Source organism: Engystomops pustulosus, chromosome 7, assembly GCF_040894005.1.
Source record: "Engystomops pustulosus chromosome 7, aEngPut4.maternal, whole genome shotgun sequence".
Lineage (NCBI taxonomy): Eukaryota > Metazoa > Chordata > Amphibia > Anura > Leptodactylidae > Engystomops > Engystomops pustulosus.
Genome location: NC_092417.1, coordinates 111,019,896 through 111,040,547, shown reverse-complemented (window position 1 = coordinate 111,040,547; position 20,652 = coordinate 111,019,896). Strand labels below are relative to the sequence as shown.

The window sequence follows — 20,652 nt, the reverse complement described above, 5'->3', positions numbered from 1 at the left end:
AAATTTAATGTCCGGATTCCATATTTAATTCCTTCTGCACCGCGCTCATCTGTAGTCAATACCCCCCTCCCTCTGCTCATCCCTCCCCCTCATGACCTTGCGCTTGCGTGGTGAGCCTTCTATCTCGCTGCTCACTGCGCATGCGTGCTGTTCCTACGCTGTATAACTAGGCAGAGCAGCAAACTGCGCAGTGAGTTAGCGTACCTCCGTTCTGCCTAGTTACAGAGTATAGGAACAAATGCGCAAGGAGCAGCAAGCCAAAGCCCTGCGCATGGCAGAGATAGAAGGGTCACCGCACAAGCGCAAGGTATGCTTGTTTGGTGAGTCATCATCATGAGGGGGGGGGATGGCAAAGCATCATTTTTATAACTCTCTATTGCATATAATGTCATAATAAAAGATGTTCCTCAGGAACTTATTAGGACACATCAGTAGAATTGATGGCAGATGTCATTAAGGCTCCCTGAATCTGCCAGCTCTCTCCTTCAGGCAGGACGCAGAGTGTGAACCGCTCCATACATACAGTGTGACGGCTCATTATACTGCAGTGTGCATGGGGTCTTACACTGAATGTTTTGGGGAGCTTGCAGGTGACTGTGTGGACTGGGCTGGTTTTGTAGTGAGCCACAGTCTGTGTCAAGGCTCATTTTTAGGAATGTGATGCACAAATCATTTCTGGGAGAGAGATGGTGGTGAGTGAGTCACTGTGCTGATAGGTGACCCTGTACATCATGTCTATGGACTGCACACAGAGCAGCATCACATACATGGAGTCTGGAGCTGTGAGCACTCAGGTGTTATAAAGATGGAGCCCAGGCTGTGCCCTGCTCCTGTCCCCAGCTCCCCCTCTCCTCCCAGTCATGACAGCCTCCCCTCCCCTGCAGCACACACACAATATGCATCCTGATCTGCTTGCTGCTGCCATTGACGTCATTCCCGCGTCACATGACCCGCGCGCAGCCAATCCGCGCAGAGAAGCTGCTGCAATCTTTTAGCGATTGCTATTCTGTAGCGCACACATCCACAGTCACACAGATACATGCGGCGGGCACACGGCGAGGCCGGGCGCAGGGGCTGGTGGCTTCCCTCACTGGACACGACATGGATCTAACCAAGTAGAAGACTGGAAATGGGCCGGATCCTGTGAGATCGGACACTATCTCCCTTCTCTCCTCCCTGCTTGGGTCGTGGAGGGTGGAAAGGCGCAGGCAAGGAATAGAGCGCACTGTAGCCTTCACTAGTTGCTATGGATTTTACTAACAGCTCATGTGGGGAGAGTGATCACAGGCAGATAGAGGAGAACAAGCCACTGCTGGGGGAGATGTCTGCTCCGGAGGGGGGCAAGATGGGTGCTGTGCCCTGTAGGAGAGCCGTGGTGCACTTCAATGGGATGAGGTATAAACTGCTGCAAGAGGGAGACATTCAGGTCTGTGTCATCCGACACCCCAGGACCTTCCTGAGCAAGATCCTCACCTCCAAATTCCTGAGGAGATGGGAACCCCACCACCTGACCCTGGCAGACAACAGCCTGACCTCTGCTACAGTAAGTACTGGCTCCGATGTGCACCCCATACACCTTGTGATATATGAAGAATATACAGTGAGATGGGCATCATATGTATATAGAGTACCGCCACCGAGGCGCTGCTGCAGAACCTCTCTCAATACAGTCAACCAATATTTTATTAATCATTGTAGGGATGATTGACAGAAGAGGTTCCGCATCAGTCACCATTACATACGTGCCTGTATGAATGCATGGAACTGTACATTGTTACTGGCAGGAATGGCCATATAAATCTTGTTGGTCTGGCTTTAGAGCCCATGGTAAAATGTGTGACATATCTGCAATCTTTATAATATTGCTGTAGGCCTTGATGTCTGCTTTTAAACGGGTTCCTTATACAAGATGACCTTTGCCTTTTTCTTCCTTTAAAAAAAAAAATATATATATATATATATTAATGTTAATTTTCATAGATTTTTTTTTTTATTTTAATGTTTTTTTTGTACCTGTCCTGGTATATATCTTTGCCGATTCATAGTTTACATTCATCAAATCTAAATGTCACTCCTGTCACCATGAAATTTTGTCATCTGATGATGCTCCCAGAGATTCCCCCACACAGCTAGTATGTATTCACTGCAGAACATTACAGGAATACAGTATAATGTGTCCACAAAGGATTCTGGGTAATGCACATTATAACCATGATGGACATTATATGAGGGTTACATGGACCAGATAGATGTGATTAGGAGTGTTCCTGCTCTGGTGATTATTGTTAGATATGGTTTGTCATATGGGTTCTGTGATATGTGTCATATGAATGTACATATTTATTGCTATTATTATGTGGCAGATAAGATAAAGAATTTTGGTAATAAAAGGTGGAAATTTATATCAAAACCAATATAGTCCAGATTCTTCTATTTTCGTTTTTACACAGCTAAGCGTTCCATATGTGAAACAAATTGTAGCAAATGACTATATGTAAGACGTATCATATGTCTAGATTACGTGATCAATTAAAATCTTGGTGGACAGATTATTGCTACATTGTAAGATGTCCATGACAAAACTGAATGTAGAAAATAGGATGTGCTCTGGCTTCTTGTATTGTGTGACAAGAATCTATGGGCCCTCATCCCTTCCACCTGCATATCCATTGTACATGCGTCTGTTGTAAAATGAGTTATCTGTTGCATTTCTATCTCAAAACGTTGAGGACTTGTACCATGTACATGACGCCAACATATCACTCACTGTACATTGGGGAATGATTATTGTAATTTAGTCTTTCAGAATGACTTAGGTACTCAGGACACAATAAAATAAATTTGGGGGAATTTATTATCCCTGCACTTAAGAATTCTAATAATAATATTTCCTTTAGTTATATAGTGTACACAGATCACACAGAGCTGCACAGAGTTTGCCAAATCAGTCCCTGTCCCCAATGGGGCTCACAATCTAATAAACCTACCAGTATGTTTTGAAGTGTGGGAGGAAACCGGAGGAAACCCACACAAACACGAAGAGAACATACAAACTCTTTGCAGATGTTGACACTGGGAAGTGTCAAAAAAGTCGCCAATTCAGCACTTTGATTGGACTTGTTTCAGCTTTTAAATTATGGGTGGGAAAAGTGGGCAAGGTTAGCTAGATTTAGTAACTGAGGCCTTAAAAATAATTGTGCCAAATGTCACATAGAAAGTGGAATAACTTCTCTGTATAGATGTAAAATGTATTAAGCTGTTTATTAATTTGGCACATATTGCAGCCCCCACAACGTCCCTTGATTAAAAAAAAAATACTAACCATTTTGTTTCTACAGTTTGGTCAACACTGGGGAAAAAACCCCTGAATGAATAGGTTTTGCAGGTGGTCTTCAGAATTAAGTAATGATAACTAATACTCTAATCATATTATATTTTAGAAACTTTTTTTTTTATTTAGTGAGGAGAAAAACTGACACCTTAACTTGTATGTGTTCTGTAGTTTTAAACATCAGTTATTATCTGTGTATTTTTTGCTGTGGTGTTCATATGTGTGTGTGACATATCATTTTTTATTAATATAGCACCATCATATTTTGCCGCACTTTAAAGATCATGGGGTACATATACAACAAAGACATTCAAGAGCAATAACACAGTCAGATGGAAGTGAGGGTCCTGCTTAGAATCTATGACCAAAAATATGTTTTATGAAGTTGTTGGTTAAAGATCAATAATGTTTGGGGGGGAAATTTTAAAATGAAAACGACTGCTTGTACAGGCGTTGATGCAACTTCTGCTGCTAAGATAATTTCAACAGCCATTCCATTACATGTGCAGATACCCCAACACTGCTGCTTATTATGGCTTACACATGGAGTAGTGCCATTGTCTCTTAGTTTTATATGTGCCTACTTTTAGTTGGTTACACTCGGAAAAGTCATTGTTATATTATATACTGATTGTCAGCTGTTTATCATATGATGCCACGTTACAAGGAAAGGTTTTTTATAAAGTACAACACATCCCACTGCAGGCTACTGAGATACGTTCTCTTTTACTTCTTGACTCTTCGGCCATCTGCACAACTGTATCAGCAGATTGTCTGCAAGGAAAATCCGCAGAGTAAGGCCTCGTGCACATGATCGAGTGCAGCCCATGGAAACTGTCCGTATCTCGCCAGATCCTTGTATTAACTGTTACAGTGCTGGGGCTGTAGTCTGTCCAGCAGGCACCCCTTCTGTACAAGATGTGCAGTGCGTGAGATGGGGCCAATATAGAGCCTGTTTCTATGGACTGCACACAATCGTATGGAGGAGGCCTGATACACTAGTAGTGAAGAGGATTGAAGTCCCATCTACACACAGGGTATAGAAACTCAACCTCTGGAATTCTAGCTTTATCTTTACTTTTCTACTTTTAAAACCTGGAATTAAACTGCAACATAATATTACTGGGTTTGTCAGATTTCTGTTGCTTTCAGAAAGGCTGTAGAATTAACATAGTGTAATTTCCATGGCTATTAAATATTGTGTGCAGAAGACCCTAAAGACCCTCCATTGAGTTTGGGCCGTTTCCAAAACCCTGTATCCATGTCAACTTCATAGACCATGCTGCAGGATAGGGCATGATGACTGTTTAGTGGTGTGTACTCCATGTGTGGGTAATATGTTCTGCACCGATGTTCTGTTGGATTTGTGTAGTATCCTACTATTTCTACCAACAGTCTAAGGATAACCATTGTTGGTCAACTTGCAGTTTATGCAATAATTCCCAGTGATGGATAAATCTTCACTGTAAGCTTTTCCATGACATTGAGTTACTATATTTACTGTATAGCATGTTAAACAATATATTTATAGGCAGCCCCCAACTTACAGATGACCCCTAGTTACAGAAGGACCTCTCTGCCCACTGTGACCTCTGGTGAAGCTCTCTGGATCCTTTGCTTTTTTACTTCTTTGGGTTGTCTGTTATTGATGTCTATAAAGCTCTTTTGCAGGGTCTAGTTGGCTCCTGAAGCAGTCAATCTGATGGCATTCTATCCATCATGATTTAGAATAGGCTTCATATGTAGCAAGACACATGCTATATTATAATGCATGTGAATACTGCAACTGCATCTGCCACATATTGGAGGCTCGACAGAAATATGAGTTCTAATAGCGTGTGTGTACACTAGAGACATATGGAGGGGTATGAAGGCCTCACTAAAGTCATTAGGTTCTCTATCAAACCTTGCTACAACTATGCATTTGCTTTAGGCCTTCGGATGAGGATCCTTCATGAGTTGCAGTGCTTTTTATGGTTCCTTTATGGACAAACAAACTTTGTTCTTGCAGGGTCCTAGATTTTGGAATTCCATTTTCTATACAGCATTACATGTTTCCTGTCTGAGTCACGTTTGCACTATATTGGTTATATATGAGTGTGCTGGTTTTCTTTGTACCCAAGACTATGAACAAGTACAACAGGTTCAGCAATATGTGTGTAAAAGTTTTTTTTGCCACAGACAAATATTACATGAAATTTTATTGAATTATAAAATGCATTACATACAATGTTTTGCTTTGTGTGTGGTTTTTTGTGGGGGGTAGGGCTTTGTCTTTTTTTAAACAGAGTATGTACTTGGTTTTATGACTATTTCTCAATCTCTTCAATTCGTCTCTCCCTGTGCGTCTCTCTGATGCTAGGAAAGATCCTCTGTTGATCTTGTTGATAATGCTTCATCTTGGCTTGACACTTTAGTTTCCCAGTGTATAGTGCGTAGAGAAATAAGACTAAATATGGTAAATCTATCAAACTTAAATTATTTATGTATCAACATTGACGGCTGTGTGAATCGTCCTTCTGTTTGAAGTTTATTTGATGATTTCTACCCGTCATGTTTCCTACATAGTTCATTGATGTTTGGTGACAACCACTTACTGCAGCCGTTGTACTAACATGGTCATTCAGCTTTCTACAGATCCTGTGCACAGCAAAATAAAACTTTTCTTCCGTTCTACGGCTTTAATTATAATTCTGGAATTTTCATCATGAACTCTCTGGATGACCTTGTTATATTGGCCTTCGGTATATTTAGGTTCAGTTGGGGATCCCAGGGAAGACAAATGTTAATATACAAGGTTTCCACTTATCAGTTTTATGTGAATAATTTAAATTTCATGTTGAATACATGTTATGTTGTACAGTAAAAGCCTATCTTTTCTTATTTAATCTGAGCCTGTAGGGATAGTTTCTTTTCGGTCAAAAGTGACTGCACTAAAACAATGAGAGTAAGTTACTGATCAGGACTACATTGCTTTGGAACAACATGGAAACAAGCCATGTCATGGAAAACCTTTCACACTGTGCCAAGTTGAAACACACGGGCACCATATGATTCCTGTAAATGTATCTTGCCATCTTAAGTTTGCATATGGATGGTGTATTATTGTTCTACCTGAGCTTCCTGTAGCTGTACCTTTGCATATACCCTACAGATTTGATACAATGTAGCCACAGTATAACAAAATATTACATTTTACACTTTATTTTAATCTTCCAACACAAGAGATAAAGGTTGCACTTATGTCACACAGGGACATCTGTTGTAAAATTAATCTTTAACCAAGGTGCTATGAGCGCAGATGGCAAATACTGTGATATATTGAAATGATGGTGATAAAACCATTATTCTTACAGGTTTATGACACTCTCTTCAACGCTGGCCATTTTTTATCAGGCTCTTGTTTTTTAAGGATAAGCTCCAAGGGGAAATAGCAGTGATTATGGTGATGGAAAGGGCAGCTTCCCCTTAGATTAGAGCAGCTATATGATGCCCTAGCTAGGTTGAACTAGCTGGCTCCAAAAATCTGAAGAAATAAGCCCCATCCCCCAAGACAAAGATCAAAATCATGTAACCTCTCTTGGCCAATAGGTCATAAGGAACATGGGGCATAGGGTTACAGCGTTTAGTGAATACCATTATGGTCTGTAAAGATTTTAATTTTGCCATAAAGGACCTCATGTTTTATTGATATTCTGAATATGACCTAAAGCAGCAGATAGCACTGTTCTTCTAAAAACTGGTCCCTACACTAAGTGGCCATGGGTTTCAGCACCTGTTCCTCTTATCACCACCCTCTTTTCTATTGAAACTTTCTACTGTCTTGTGGTGTTTTTGTTTTTTCTCCATTTGATTGTTCGTTACTGCAGAAATTAGAGGACAAGCGGAGCGCAGCAATTGTTAGGACAACATCTACTGTCTCCATGGAGATGCAGGGTTTCTGTGTCGGCCTTTTTAGGTCTTCTTTTATAAGAGAGCCAAAGAGCATATTTACATTTGTTTGTGGAAGAAAATGAAATCTTTAACAATTTTGCTACGACACACAAGATATTGAAAATAGTCAGAACTAGCCCTGGAGATCCTCATATATCGGGGAGACCTTTTTTGTAGAGAAGAAACAGAAAAACGCCCTTATGGCGTTGAATTTTTTTCTTGGCATCAACGCAGTTTGCACATGGCTGAGCAGATAAAAAAAAAATCACCCAGGTGCCAATAAACCGGAGAGGCTCTTGTATTCTTCCAGTAGTTTAAAGGGCAGTAGTATTTTTTGTAATTCTTACATTCCTGGTAGCGCTGGCTGCCGAATTCTAGGGCGTACTGAGGCCCTCTGAGGAGCTGAAGCAATGTAGGGCACGCGGAGGTGGCAGCGGAACTTGTTGGTTTACAATGCAGTCCTTCCCATCCATATCTCTTTCACTGAGGGCAACATTTGAGTTGTTCTACATTTTTGACCACTTTTAGGCTACTTGATTGTATGCAATAGGTGAAGTCTTAAAGTAACATATAAGCTTGGGGCAGTGTGAAAGTAGCCAAAAAAAAGTATTTTTTTAATGTATGTGTGGACAACGTGTAACACTTTAATACCTGGAGATAGATGTACAAGTAATTTGCTGACAGAAGGATGGGAATGGTAGCAAGAACGACTTTATCTTTCGATACCCGACAACCTAAATCAAAAAGCGTTCAAAGCCAGCAGATGGTAAGCGTCACAGTTATATGTGTAACATCGCCAACATTTGGTAGAAGATGATCTGAATCGGACTTTAGGGATAGCAAAAACTATATTATATATATATATTTATATATATAAAAAAATATTGGCTTCTATTATTAACCTTTATCATTCTTCAATAGGATTTTCAGGAGTCCAGAAAATTGGTTACTTGCTTGAATGCTGCATTAGCTGTCGTTTCTTTGGCTCTTAGATCCTACAGAGACATTGGCCCCCATTTATTATTATTTGTGCCTGTTTTCTGTATAGACTATAAAGAGTGCAAACTGCTAGCACTAATATTTATAAAGTGTCCTACACTATGCTTGAGGCAATACATAAAGGGCCATTTCAGTGCACATTCGGACCGTGCGCGACATTTATTACCGTGAATCGTCAGCATTGCGTCTTACGCTCTTTGTTAAAGGTGCACCAAAAAAATATCGGAGAACGTGCGCCACAATTCGTGAAACAGGTGCACAGGCAAACTGCTCCTAGTGAAATTTGAACTGTTTTTTTTTTTTTTTTTTTAATAAATGTGGGTCATGGTATTAATAGTAGGAGCTACTTTTATAAGCAGTGATTTTAGAATATCTACATTTGTATATTTGCCATAGTATTACATATTGTGACCTGCTACATTGAAGCAGCTTTGACTCAGGTTTGCAGAGCAGGGTTAAACCACAAACTTATCTTTACAGGCTCTCTCACATCCTGTTTTCATTGTCCCTGCAATTACTGCAAGTCTTCTATTCTGCCCTGCAGATAACACGCAGCCTCCAGCAGCTCTGTCAGGGCCACAGTCCCTATAGTGCCATTTCACATTTGCAAACTCCATTTACCAGATAACTGCTCGCTTGGGGACAAAACCTGATCCACTCCCTGAGGGAGAATAGGATGTTTGTTATGTCAACACAGTTAAAACTGTAACAGCAGTTAAGTAATATCATTTCAGCAGATGGAGATTCATCAGATCCTGGTCATTTTCACTTTTTTCCCCTTATATTTTTATAAATAAAATTCTAGGCCTCATGTATTGACTGGAGGGGCTTCATCATTGCTTTTATCATTCATGACTAGATTGAAATGAAAGGCCGGGTCTGATTGGTTGTTTGCTACTACTTGAGTGTAATTCATGTACACATAAATAAAATGTTAGGCCAACGTTTTGCGGTTACTTATCTTATGGTAAGATTTTGGGGTAAATGGACAAGTTCAGGACTATGCCCCAAGCACTTTGATGTAGTTTTTAGTTATGTGTCTGCAAAATGAAAAGTGTGTGCTCTTTTGAAGTGAATGGGTCAATGAAAACCTCATAGCCCACACTACTAATTCTCACCATGGATAAGAAATGGCTAAATGTGTGCATTCAGCCAACAGACACATGTAATGCACACTTATTTAGTTGCAGAATTTGGAGTTCATTTCAATTGGCTTTAAGTGAAATCCATAAAAATGACACATTAGAAATGACACATGGCAGTTTCTGCACTAAACATAGGTGTGCACATGACATTTTACTAGATGTCCTCTTAGACTTGCACTGTATTGGGGCAGTCTCACACTGCTGTGGTAGGTGCATGAAATCCAGACCTTGCGTTGTCCTGTTACACGGAGTGACCACACTGCTGGGGTTAGGACCCACACACTTCTTTATGACCTTGGTGCCACGTCTAAGGAACAACGGCGGCAGCAATGGCGCCTGGCTCGCACAAAGGACACAGACTTCAATGTTTTCGCTGCCAGTACACAGCGCCAATCGCTATTATTAAAGATTTGTCGAAGAGCCAGATGCCGCCATCAAAAGAGCCACATATGGCTCCCTAGCCATAGGTTCCCCACCCCTCGTATAGATTGTGTAAAGGAAAGTTACTTATTGTTAAAGGAGAGAAAATCCTGTTTTTCTTATTAAGTATTAATTTGGACATGGCTTGTGAATCGCCATTTAATAACCAGAATTGTTGTAGTTGAAAAGATGATTTGGACTTTTAAAACTTTAAGTTGCATAAGAAGAGAATTGTCCCGTTAGAAGCAGAAGTACTTGGTTCTCTCTGTATTGGAGCTATGATAAGACAAGAGCTGTGTTATACATCAGTATGGCTTGAGGTTTCATGTTAGAGAGCAGACCAGAACAGCTGCATCCTGGAGACATATTCTCTTCCCCTGTCCAAGAGGAAGTTGCCTCGAGTATATCTGTATTAAAGCTTCTGTTGAGGACATTTTCCTCTTTGCTCTTGTTACATATGCTATGAACTTTTCAACACTTAGGAACCCTATAAATTCCTGCACCTGCTGGAGTATTTAGCTCCAGATCATTGTCCCAAATGTGCAGGACTTCAAAGTACGGAAACTGAACTGTCCCTTTTAGCAGTGCGTCCTATGTTTACTTGCAAACAGGCTGTAGTCAACTTTGTGTGTCCAGTATTAGTGTCCACTACAAGGCTATATCTCCATACATAATATATAATCCTTTTCTTTCTGTTACCGAGTCACAGTGAGGGATTTGTGCACCTCTGATGAAGCCCTTTTTGACTTCATACCACAGTGGAGCCTCTTGATTTATCCAGCGGGACATGGGTGATGTGACCGCTATCGTATGTCAGCGCTTTCCCCCATAATTTGTCAGTTTTATAAAGCTCATTGAGAAAACTTTTTTACCCTATTTTCCAAAATGTAGCATTTTAGCTTCTGTTTCCTGTTTTAAGTTTTATATAGTTGCTTAAAATCTTTTTTTTTTTTTTTACATCCAGTCATGGATGAAAAGTGTTCCCTTCGGTGCTTATTGTTAACTCCCCATCCAATAAATAACATTGGATGAAGCTACAGGACAGCTTGTGAGGGAATAAACCAAAAGTTTATAGTTTTTGAACTAGTGGCGTTTGTCATACCTCTAAGATTTGCAGAATGCTATAGCAGCGAGACTAGTCATTTAGACTTTGGAAAGTTTTAGTGCCAAGCTGGGTTGGTCTTCCTCAATATAATTTATATGTTTGCTAACTCATATGGTGTTCTGTGTTCTGGGAAGTGAACATTTTAATGATATGTTTATGTCAAGTAAAAATGTCACGTTCCCAATCAATAAATACCTTTGAGACCACGCTGTACATAGACTGTGCTAATAAAATGGTGGTCTTTTTGAAGTGTATAGGAAGCCATCATAACTTTAGCTCTTCTGTGGATAGATCATGCCTTACAAATAGTGTCAGATAGCACTTTCCTTAGCTCTGTCTGGAGATCTCTTGTCTTCCATTGGAAGCTTCAGCCCTTTAGGGGTTGTTTAGAAGAGGCTATACTAGAAATACTAGCTATACCATACTATAGTAAGAAGTGCTATACTTGTTTATGGATTATGGGGGAGATTTTATCAGTGCTTCTATACCAGTTTTCCAACAAGAAAGACTAGAGTCAAAAGAATCAAAACCGTCACATTGACCTTAGCATTATATATATATATATATATATATATATATATATATATATATATATATATATATATATATATATATATATATATATATATATATACCAGTGGATCTCATCAATATTGTAGAGAAGAGTGGAACAAAATTTCTCCAGAATTTTCGAGACTAATAGAAAATGATAACTTTAAGCAACTGCTGTGCTGCTGAAGCGATAAAAATGACAACAAGAGAAACTTTCCCAGAACGGTCTAATTAACATCTTCAGCAAATGGCATAAAAACTCCTCCCAGACCAATGGGCAACAATATTTGGTTCCATAAAAGTACCTTTGCATTTTGTTATCACGCACCTAAATTTTCCAACTCAGCAAATGTACAAAACTTCAGTTTTTTATAGAGGTGGTCATACTTGCTGATGATCATTTAATCAAGGGCACCTGATCAACAGCACTGACTGATACATACCCTCTTTTATTCATGTTGAAGCATTAAGACGGGTTGATAAATGGCATTTATGTTATGGCTGCTGCGGTGGGGCTTGTCCAGATCGCATACGTGTCTTCACTGAAACCTTTGTGAATGTGAATAAGAACCATGTGTTTAGCATTGCTTACAGGCGAAACATGTGGTTCTTGTTCCTAGAAGCAAGTGTTTCAGTGGACATGTCCCTCCCGCGCAGCCTTTGCATTGTGTTTCAAAATGCAACATAAACGCAGTGTATGAACCCGGTCTAAGGGTGTAATGTTTTTTTAGCACTGCTTCTGCCTTTTGGCCTAGTTTTATTAAATCGATAATGACACAAGTTATTTTTGCCTAATTTTAAAACCTTATGAGGATTATGCCTCAAAACGTAAAACCATACAATTTTAAAGAGTGTGCACTTTCTTTTTTTCAGGATTGCATATGTTTATTTTACATGTTTTAGTTTTTTTTTTCTTGTAAGACTTATTGGAACATTCACAGCACAATTTGCACTTTATCAGAGAAGACATCTACATTTATTATAGTCTAATGACAGCTTTATAATACAACTGCACTGCATTGGGTATCATCTCCTGATGAACCTAGTTGATAGGGAAACACGTTAAGATCATTACATACATGTAGACTAAAGCGGTTTTGCTGTCGTGGTTTTCCTTTCAGTGTTAGACGGTGACCATTTTACCGCTTCAGGACCAGGCCCTTTTCCATTTTTTGAGTTTCTGTTTTTTACTTCCTGCATTCCAAAAAGCATAGCTTTTTAATTTTTCCATTTACAGAGCTGTATGAGGGTTTCTTATCTGCAGGACAATTTGTACTTCCTTGTGTCAGTATTCAATATTAAGTATAATGTACTGGGAAGCTGTAAATAAAAAAAATTCTAAATGCACCAGAATCGCCTAATGAAAAATACAGCCATTTTCTTGCAGTCTTTGCTTTCACAGCTTTCACTCTGCAGTCCATAAGACATAAACCATTTATTCTTAAAGGGAATCTACCTCTGTAGAGATTAAGATCTTTATAGCAAAGATCTCGTTCTTTTCAAAACTGTCTTTTATGTAAATGAGCTTGAAGTGTTCTGGGGGCTATTTTGGCCTCCCCCTCCTGCTTGTCTGCTACTTAGGGATAATTCAGACTGGCATTTGTGACATCAGTATGACATCAGCATAGTTACTCATTGATTTCTATGATCTGTAGTATTATTCATAAACTGGAGGTTAATCTGGTACAGTTCTTTTTTTTAGATTTTTATTCTGGATAATATTGAACTGCTTAAGGACTGCCTAATGTAAATATACGCCATAAAGAGGTTAGAGCCAATGGAGTAGCCTGTTCCCAGGAATCAAACAGCGGCAGCTAGCTGCTGTGGTTGGTGATGGCAATAGTCATAGGAGTAATCCTGTTATTTTGCCATGGTCACGGCTGATCATTTCACATACACAACAGCTTCATGCGGGCACAGCCATATTACCGCCAGTCAGCACCCCCACAACATCATCAGGGGTTGTTGATTAGTTGCAGTGGTAGCTGGCAGCCTCTGGAAGGATCATATGGCTCCCAATTTTAGACGTATTGTTAAATATTCCTAAATATAAAGCCCAGGCGTTGCTGGATAACCTCTATTTAAGGGGAGACTGATTAAGATGAGGACAGTACATGTGAAGTTGGGCACATAAGGTGGAATTTATCATATGCCACGCCCTCCCTCATTACGTAAGATACATCAAGAGGTGTAGGCCTCTTGATATATCGGTTGGGCGACTTGGTCCAACCTGCCGTAGTTTTGCACAACAAACAAATGCTCACAGGTTTTTAAAAAGTACGCAGGCATGGGGCAGACACACCCCACATCCGACCAATCCACAAGTGGCCACGCCCCCTCCACGCCCACATTGCATGGAGAGGTAGTCACGGTAGTAATCACAAATTCTTGCATATTTGATTGTATTTAATGTATTAATTTGCTTCATTATTTCATTTCCAGTTGCTTTCATTAAAGTCTTGAGTTGTTTGTATGTGAGTGTGATCTCATGACAATACCATCTTCATCCATATTAACCTGTCACCACCACACTTTTTTATGGTTATCACATGCTTCCATATGTGCATATGTGCTTTTGTCATGTTGGTGGGATTTGTAGATCAAATAATATAGGCATTATATTCTTGTGGCGTCAGCTCACCGCTATAAGCATTGCCATCACAGCGGGGATGGAATTCGGCGCGTGGGCTGACATCCCACTAACATGATTATGTTATGACAAGTCATGACTTTTGCCTTGCATACTTGATATATGGAGACCACTGTATTAGACTCACATACATATGGGTTACCTATTACCTTTACTGGTGCTTAATTTTAACATCCTTTGATGGCCTTCATGTATATTTAGTAATCTATTATAACACATACTGAGTGAACATATTTGTTACTCCTACGTATAAGTCCCATACCATTGTCTGTTGGTTTACTTTGTATGTCCGATTGAGGACTTTTTAATGGTTTTTAACTGTGTCTATGTGTACGTTTAATAATAAAAATTATCTTGTTGATTCTGCACATATGCATCCCTCTTTTTTTTAATTTTTATGGGCTTTTGAAACATGTGATAACCATAAAATAGTGCGATAACAGGTTCCCTTTAAGTAAATTGATACTGTAGACGCATTTTTTGTTGGAGCATCTATTCTCTTGATACTTTGTATCCACATGACAAGGATAGCATGCTCTATACATTGGGGGTCACTTTGGACTCGGCCGTGATCTGATGTTTGCAGCCCATGTGTGAGGTCATATCTAACACCAATAATTGTAGAAAAAGACTGACCAGCTGCAAATTCGAGCAGGATTAGGACCTGTTCAAAAATTCCTGGCTTGGGCATTCAGTTTGTTTGTGTCCGTGGGCATAAGCCCATAGAAAGAGATGCGGATGTGTGCAAGATCCAAAAAAACATATGGGCTCTAAGGAAGGTGAATTTTCCTCTTCCATTTTAACATTGGGTTTTGCAGTAGATGCATTTTACATTACAGCACTATCCCTAGCACCGCTCAGGATATGCCAGCTGCTTGCCACCTTATAGCGTACCAACTGCTAGTCCCTCCAGTGCTCTTCCACTCTTACAGTTTTCTGTCTTCCTATTGCCTTGGAAGAGGTAATAACCATTATAGACCCTATGTACACATTCTACTAATGTTTACAGTATAGTGGGGCATTGCTCTGTAGGCAATGGCTTTATTCATAAACTGGGTCCCTGATCCTACGCTTGCTTTAAAGGAGTAGAACATGTATTTTGTGGAATTGATGGCCTTTTCTCTAGTTGAAAGCACATTGGTCCAGGCTTCCCTGAATTTACCATCATTCTCTGCCCATTGGGAGATAATTGTTGGCTAATTTATCATGTTGCATCGCTCTCAGGTCTTGTAAACAGTTGAGTATAGAACATTTTGCTTGGCACTAAAGTGATTTTTGGAAGGTGTTAGATGTTAAAATACCTGAAAAGGAGCCAGTTTACTTCCCGAGTTTCCAACCCCGTTTAGATTTTTTCAATCATTGCTAACTGGCTTCTCCAGATTTGTGAACTGATATTTCTGCTCCATACATAATGTCTGTCTGGACAAAAATTGGGGGAAAAAGAAAGCTAAATGGTAATGTTTAACAGTCTCAAACCACAGATCTGTTTTCTACCAGATGTTCTGGCAATAGGATGGGTAGTCACATAACAATAGTGTAATAAAGTGTTAACTTAAAGGAAATCTCCCATCAAAAATCAAGCATAATAAACCAGAGACAACCTCCTATCTAGGCACCGTGACTGTAATCTTCTTATATTTGTTATCCATGGACTTCTTCCTTCTAAAAAACTTTAAAAAATATGCTAATGAGCCTGGGGCTCAGGAACCCTTCAGATGCATTGCCATCATTTTGAAAGTTAATTTTAGAAGGAAATGGGATAGGAAAACCAATATAAGAAGATAATCACAGTGACTGGGGCACATTTACTTATCCGGTCCGAAGAGTTCACAGAAAGTGCATTGTCCGATGATAATGCACTCTACCATGATTTATTAAGATTGTGCGCCCAATTTATTAATATCCTGCGTGTGTCCCATCCCTGCTCAGGTCCGCCGGAGTTCACCTTCTTATTCCCGCTGTATGTAAGTGCATTGTCTTTCAACACAATTTGAAACTTAAATCCCGCGCTCAGTCCGAATCAATGGGACCATACGACGGCAACCACCCCCAAATTGTGTTGCATGGAAGCCAGCACAGCTATGCCACAATCCGATCGCATGTGACACAACCCCAGCGCAAACCCCTATCAAATACTTGTCAAAGCTGCGCAAATCCCGAAAACAGCGAACAAACTGACGAAAGTACGATCCACGACCGTTAGTAAATAAGCCCCACAGTGTCTGGATCTATGGGTAAGCGTCCCTGGTTTCTCATGCTTCATTTTGTTGGTAAATTTCCTTTTAATTTCCTGTGTTTTCAAGAAACACAGGCTATTTCTAGTATTGCAGCAAAGACGACTGTAAGAGAGCTGATCTGCAATACCAGAAATAGTCCATGGTTAAGAGTGGCGCTATTTTGAGAACATGCTGCTACTGGCATAGCCATTTAAGCAAGTATAATCTAAAATTACTTTTGCTGAACTCATATAAAATTAATTGTTTACATAGACAGTAGGCTAGAAAATAATGTGGTCTTGTCATTTTTCATCTTGAACATAAGCTTGTATAAGAGAGTACTTGACTTTAGCCTTTGATTTCCCGATCTTACTTATTGGACTAACTCAAGGTTTCCAAGTATTTGTATAATACATTGGATTGGTCTATTGGACTGGAGGACATGGAGCTATTACATTTAACAAATAGGTGATATATGTTTCACCAGAAGATGAGAGATGTGTCCACCGCTTGTTGGTTCTAGATGTGAACTAGTGAAGTTGGATTGGGACGTTTTGACACAATTCTGTGAAATAAACCCAGCCTTAGGCCCTTACACAGGAACATTAGCTGCCTGCGCTGCTGTATGCATGTATGGAGCATGCAGCCGTGCAGTGGAGAGAGGAGCAGGGAGGAGTGTGGCACGGCTGTAATTACTGGGAAAGATACAGAAAGCCCTTGGCAATACAGTCGTTCATATGAATGGACATATTGCCCATTGAAATGCATGTAGCTGTATGGTACCTGTAATTAAATGGACAGTACAGGTAGCATACAACCGGAAAAAAAATTTGGGGGCTTTAAGTTGCTCACCTTTCTTAGGGTTTTAGGGAGACAGTAGCTTCACATTATTGGGTAAGGAGTTTTATCTAATAGTCATAAGCCACTTCATTACACTCATGTGCATCTTTATACACTTAGAGGAAATCTACCATTTGATTTGATGCATTATGAACCAATCATACCTTGAGAATGCTGTAGCTACACTGATGCAGGATGCAGTGGTTTTGCTGAAAAAAACAATTATAAAATTATGATAATGAAGCTCTGTCGCTTCTGTGCCTGGGCTCCATACTTTTCCTCTCATATTAGTTATGCACTGCACCAGCGAATGATTTAATCACTGTGTTATCCCTGAGAGGCAGAAGTAATCAATTGCTGTACCATCCCCCAGCAGCTGTGTATGAAGCATCCAGCTCAGGTTGATTAGTCATGTCTGGACAGTTTAGGAAGCTCCGTTTAACATGCAGGCAGAAGGCAATCCAGACCTTTCCTAAGACCCTGAATGTTATAATAGTTTTTTCAGCAAAACCACTCAGCTCAGGGATTCAACAAGATATGTTTCTGCATAAGTGTAGCCACAGCATTCTCAAGGTATGTTTGTTCATAATGCATCAAATCAAATAGTAGGTTTCCTTTAAACAAGTCAAGGAGCAAATCCATAGACAATAAGAGTTCTTTGGGGTCTATCTTTTCCTTGACAGCAGTCCTCATCAAATATAGGAAAGAAATTATGCCTATGGGCATGTTAAATGGCATGTCCTGGTGAAGGTACTTTTTATTTGTGTTTACTCTTTTGTAAAGTTGGGGAAATGCCTTTTCTTTTGTATTATGCTCTATGATGGTAATTATTGCTTCTAAATTGTAGAGTCCTGTGTTGGGTAAATAATAAGTCAAAGCACCTTCCATTTGGTATAATACTAATGCCTTTGAGTAGGGAAAGGCTGTAAGCTCTGGCGAGCAGGGCCTTCATTGCTATTGTTTCATAGGACTGTTATTTCTCAATAATGTCTTTATGTGTATATGTTCCCCCTAATCTGTAAAGCAATATGGAATTTCACAGTGCTGTATAAATAAAGATTATTATTATAGGGAACGTACTTGTTACGGTAAGTTCTTTATGGGTATTGTTTATTATAGACTGCTCTGCAGCTCCCAGATGATGTCGCCAGTAGATTTCTTAGGTTGACCTGGTCTACACCTAGACTTGATAGCTATTTTCTACTTGTGCACGAAGATCTCTAGGGAATCACAAAAAATGTTTGATTACGTGGGCCTTTCATATCTGAACACTTTTTTTAGGGTAAAGGACTTGAATGCGCTTAACTCAAGCTGTTTTACATCATAAAGAAGATGCTGGAGATGGTTCCATGGTAGAGATTAATGCAAGCCAGATGTTCTTCATCTTTAGCATTCCTTCAAAATGTTCTCGCCACAAGATGTTTGGTCTTAAATTTTAGCACACATGCCAAGTCTAGAAATAAAGCGAGTTTTTGAGCTGATCTTAGACATTTCATCCTAATCCAAACCCAAATAAAGCATAAGTGACAACCTCAAGACTATGCGCTCAATTTTTTTTCACTCAATTCCCTCAAGTCATTGTAGGTCAAGCATTTTTTCTTAAAAGCTCATGAGTGCCAGTAATGGAGAGGCCCCTACAAACTTAATGAAATTGTAAGCTGTAAGCCTTTAGCTTTGTAGTTATTAATTTCTGAAATCTGGAGATCTGTCCAACTATAGTTTTTGTTTGTGTTGTTAGTAGCAGCAGTACTATGAAAAATGCATTTATATACTAGAATTGTACCTGGCCTTGGAGGATTCTCCTTAAACAGCTGTGTTCTTTGATCTCTGCACTGAGTAAGAGAGCTAACAGGCTTCTGGTTGGGCATTAGAGCAGAGGGGTAGGAATGGGGAGCACTTTGAATACAGAGGGGAGGGGTTGTGCTGTGTTCAGTGAAAGGATATTCCACATGAACTCGCCATAGAGCACCAAGTCCAGCTAGAATATAAATCCATTTTTCACAGTCCTTCTGCCATTAAAAACACACAAAGCTATAGTTACACAGCTCTCCATGACCCCTACCTAAAACTACCAGCCACTTTTTTTCTCAATTTGTCCACAAGTATACAAGAGAAACGCTCCGTATTTTATCACTAAGGCTATATTCACACTGCCGTTGCCCGCCCGTACCGTACCAGGCAACGGCAGTGGCAGCGCAGCTCACCCCCGCCCCTCTCCATAGGAATTAATGGCGCACGGCGCCGTACTACGGATAAAGATAGGACAGGTCCTATCTTTTTCCGGGTACGGAATGGTATGGTGCCGCACGCTCCCGTAGGGTGCCGTGCGCCCATTGCTGCCTATGGGGGACGTATATCGGCCGTATACACGGCGGCCGTATATACGTCCCCCATACGTCAGTGTGAATATAGCCTAAGTGTGTACGCTGGCCTAATATTTAGGGCCTCTCAAGCTCATGACAATCTAGTGATTGTTTTGTATCCATGTATGGTCTGAGTTACATTTGAATCACTTTTTATCAAATTTGCACCTGCATTTTACTTGTAATTTTAATTCTTTCTGGTAGACTTTTTTGTGATCTCCTAGGACGAGATTGAAACGCATGCCTCTGGGGGGAAATAAAGTAAATGGGGACAGGGGTCTTTGGCCTAAGCATTTATCTAAAAAGGTGTTTTTTCCTCTCCAAGCTGTAAAGTGGCTAATCCCACTGTTGCCCCATCCATAGAATGTTGCTTCATAAGTCAGAATTGCATTTTTTAGAAATATTTTTAGAAGCTTTTAGCTCAAACGGCTAAAATATGTATTTTTATATGTACATGTATTCCTTGTTCCTGAATATGTATGACTGCCTTTATAGAAACACAGAGGGCACCCTTACATGCTAAAAATAAAAATCTCTCTCTGCTTTATTTAACTGAGGACTGTAGAAAGTGATTACGCCTTTGCCTCCCCCCATGTCTCAGTGACGTCTGTTGGAAGTATTGTAATTTGGCAGCAGGAGCTGGCAGCATAACCCTGCACTTTTGCCCTCAGCTCTCTTGATGCCAGTGATAGAGGATTCCACAGCTCCAGGTCCTGAAATCCCAGTCAGAAAGTGGTTGTGGAGTGAGTGGAGGATTTTATTTGCATTTCCTTTCACCTGTTGTCCTTTAGGGTGTGTTTGGTTTACGCACAATGTTCTCGTATCAGCTGGTGACCAACTTTTTTTTGTAGACTATATTACTCATATTACTTTGATATGAGTGTTTTATTTTGGTGGTTTCCTTCAATGTACAAACTAGTGGGTTCATGAGATGAAGCTTCAATGACCTGCGGGTACAACACTTAGTTTCTATAGTTGGCCTGAGACGCTCCACCACTTAAGCGGGTTGTCTTTTCCCTTTGTCTCAAAGTAACTGAAGGGAAGATCTGTTAATGGATCTTCCCAGATGTAATTGCTTTTTGTTACTTTACGCACAGA

At 40.0% G+C, this 20,652-nt stretch overlaps 1 protein-coding gene across 4 annotated transcripts in view; it reads left to right on the top strand.

The window, feature by feature from the left end:
• Nucleotides 1-956: 956 nt before the first annotated feature.
• The window catches only part of CMIP (c-Maf inducing protein), a 111,176-nt gene continuing 91,480 nt past the window's right edge, over nucleotides 957-20,652 (top strand). For 2 of the 4 annotated variants that reach the window (XM_072117545.1, XM_072117544.1), the window contains exon 1: nucleotides 957-1,543. In XM_072117545.1, coding sequence (XP_071973646.1) covers nucleotides 1,247-1,543 — 297 coding nt within the window. In that variant the 5' untranslated portion in view covers nucleotides 957-1,246. The remainder of the gene's footprint in view (nucleotides 1,544-20,652) is intronic. The other 2 variants (XM_072117548.1, XM_072117547.1) reach the window with 1 other exon arrangement.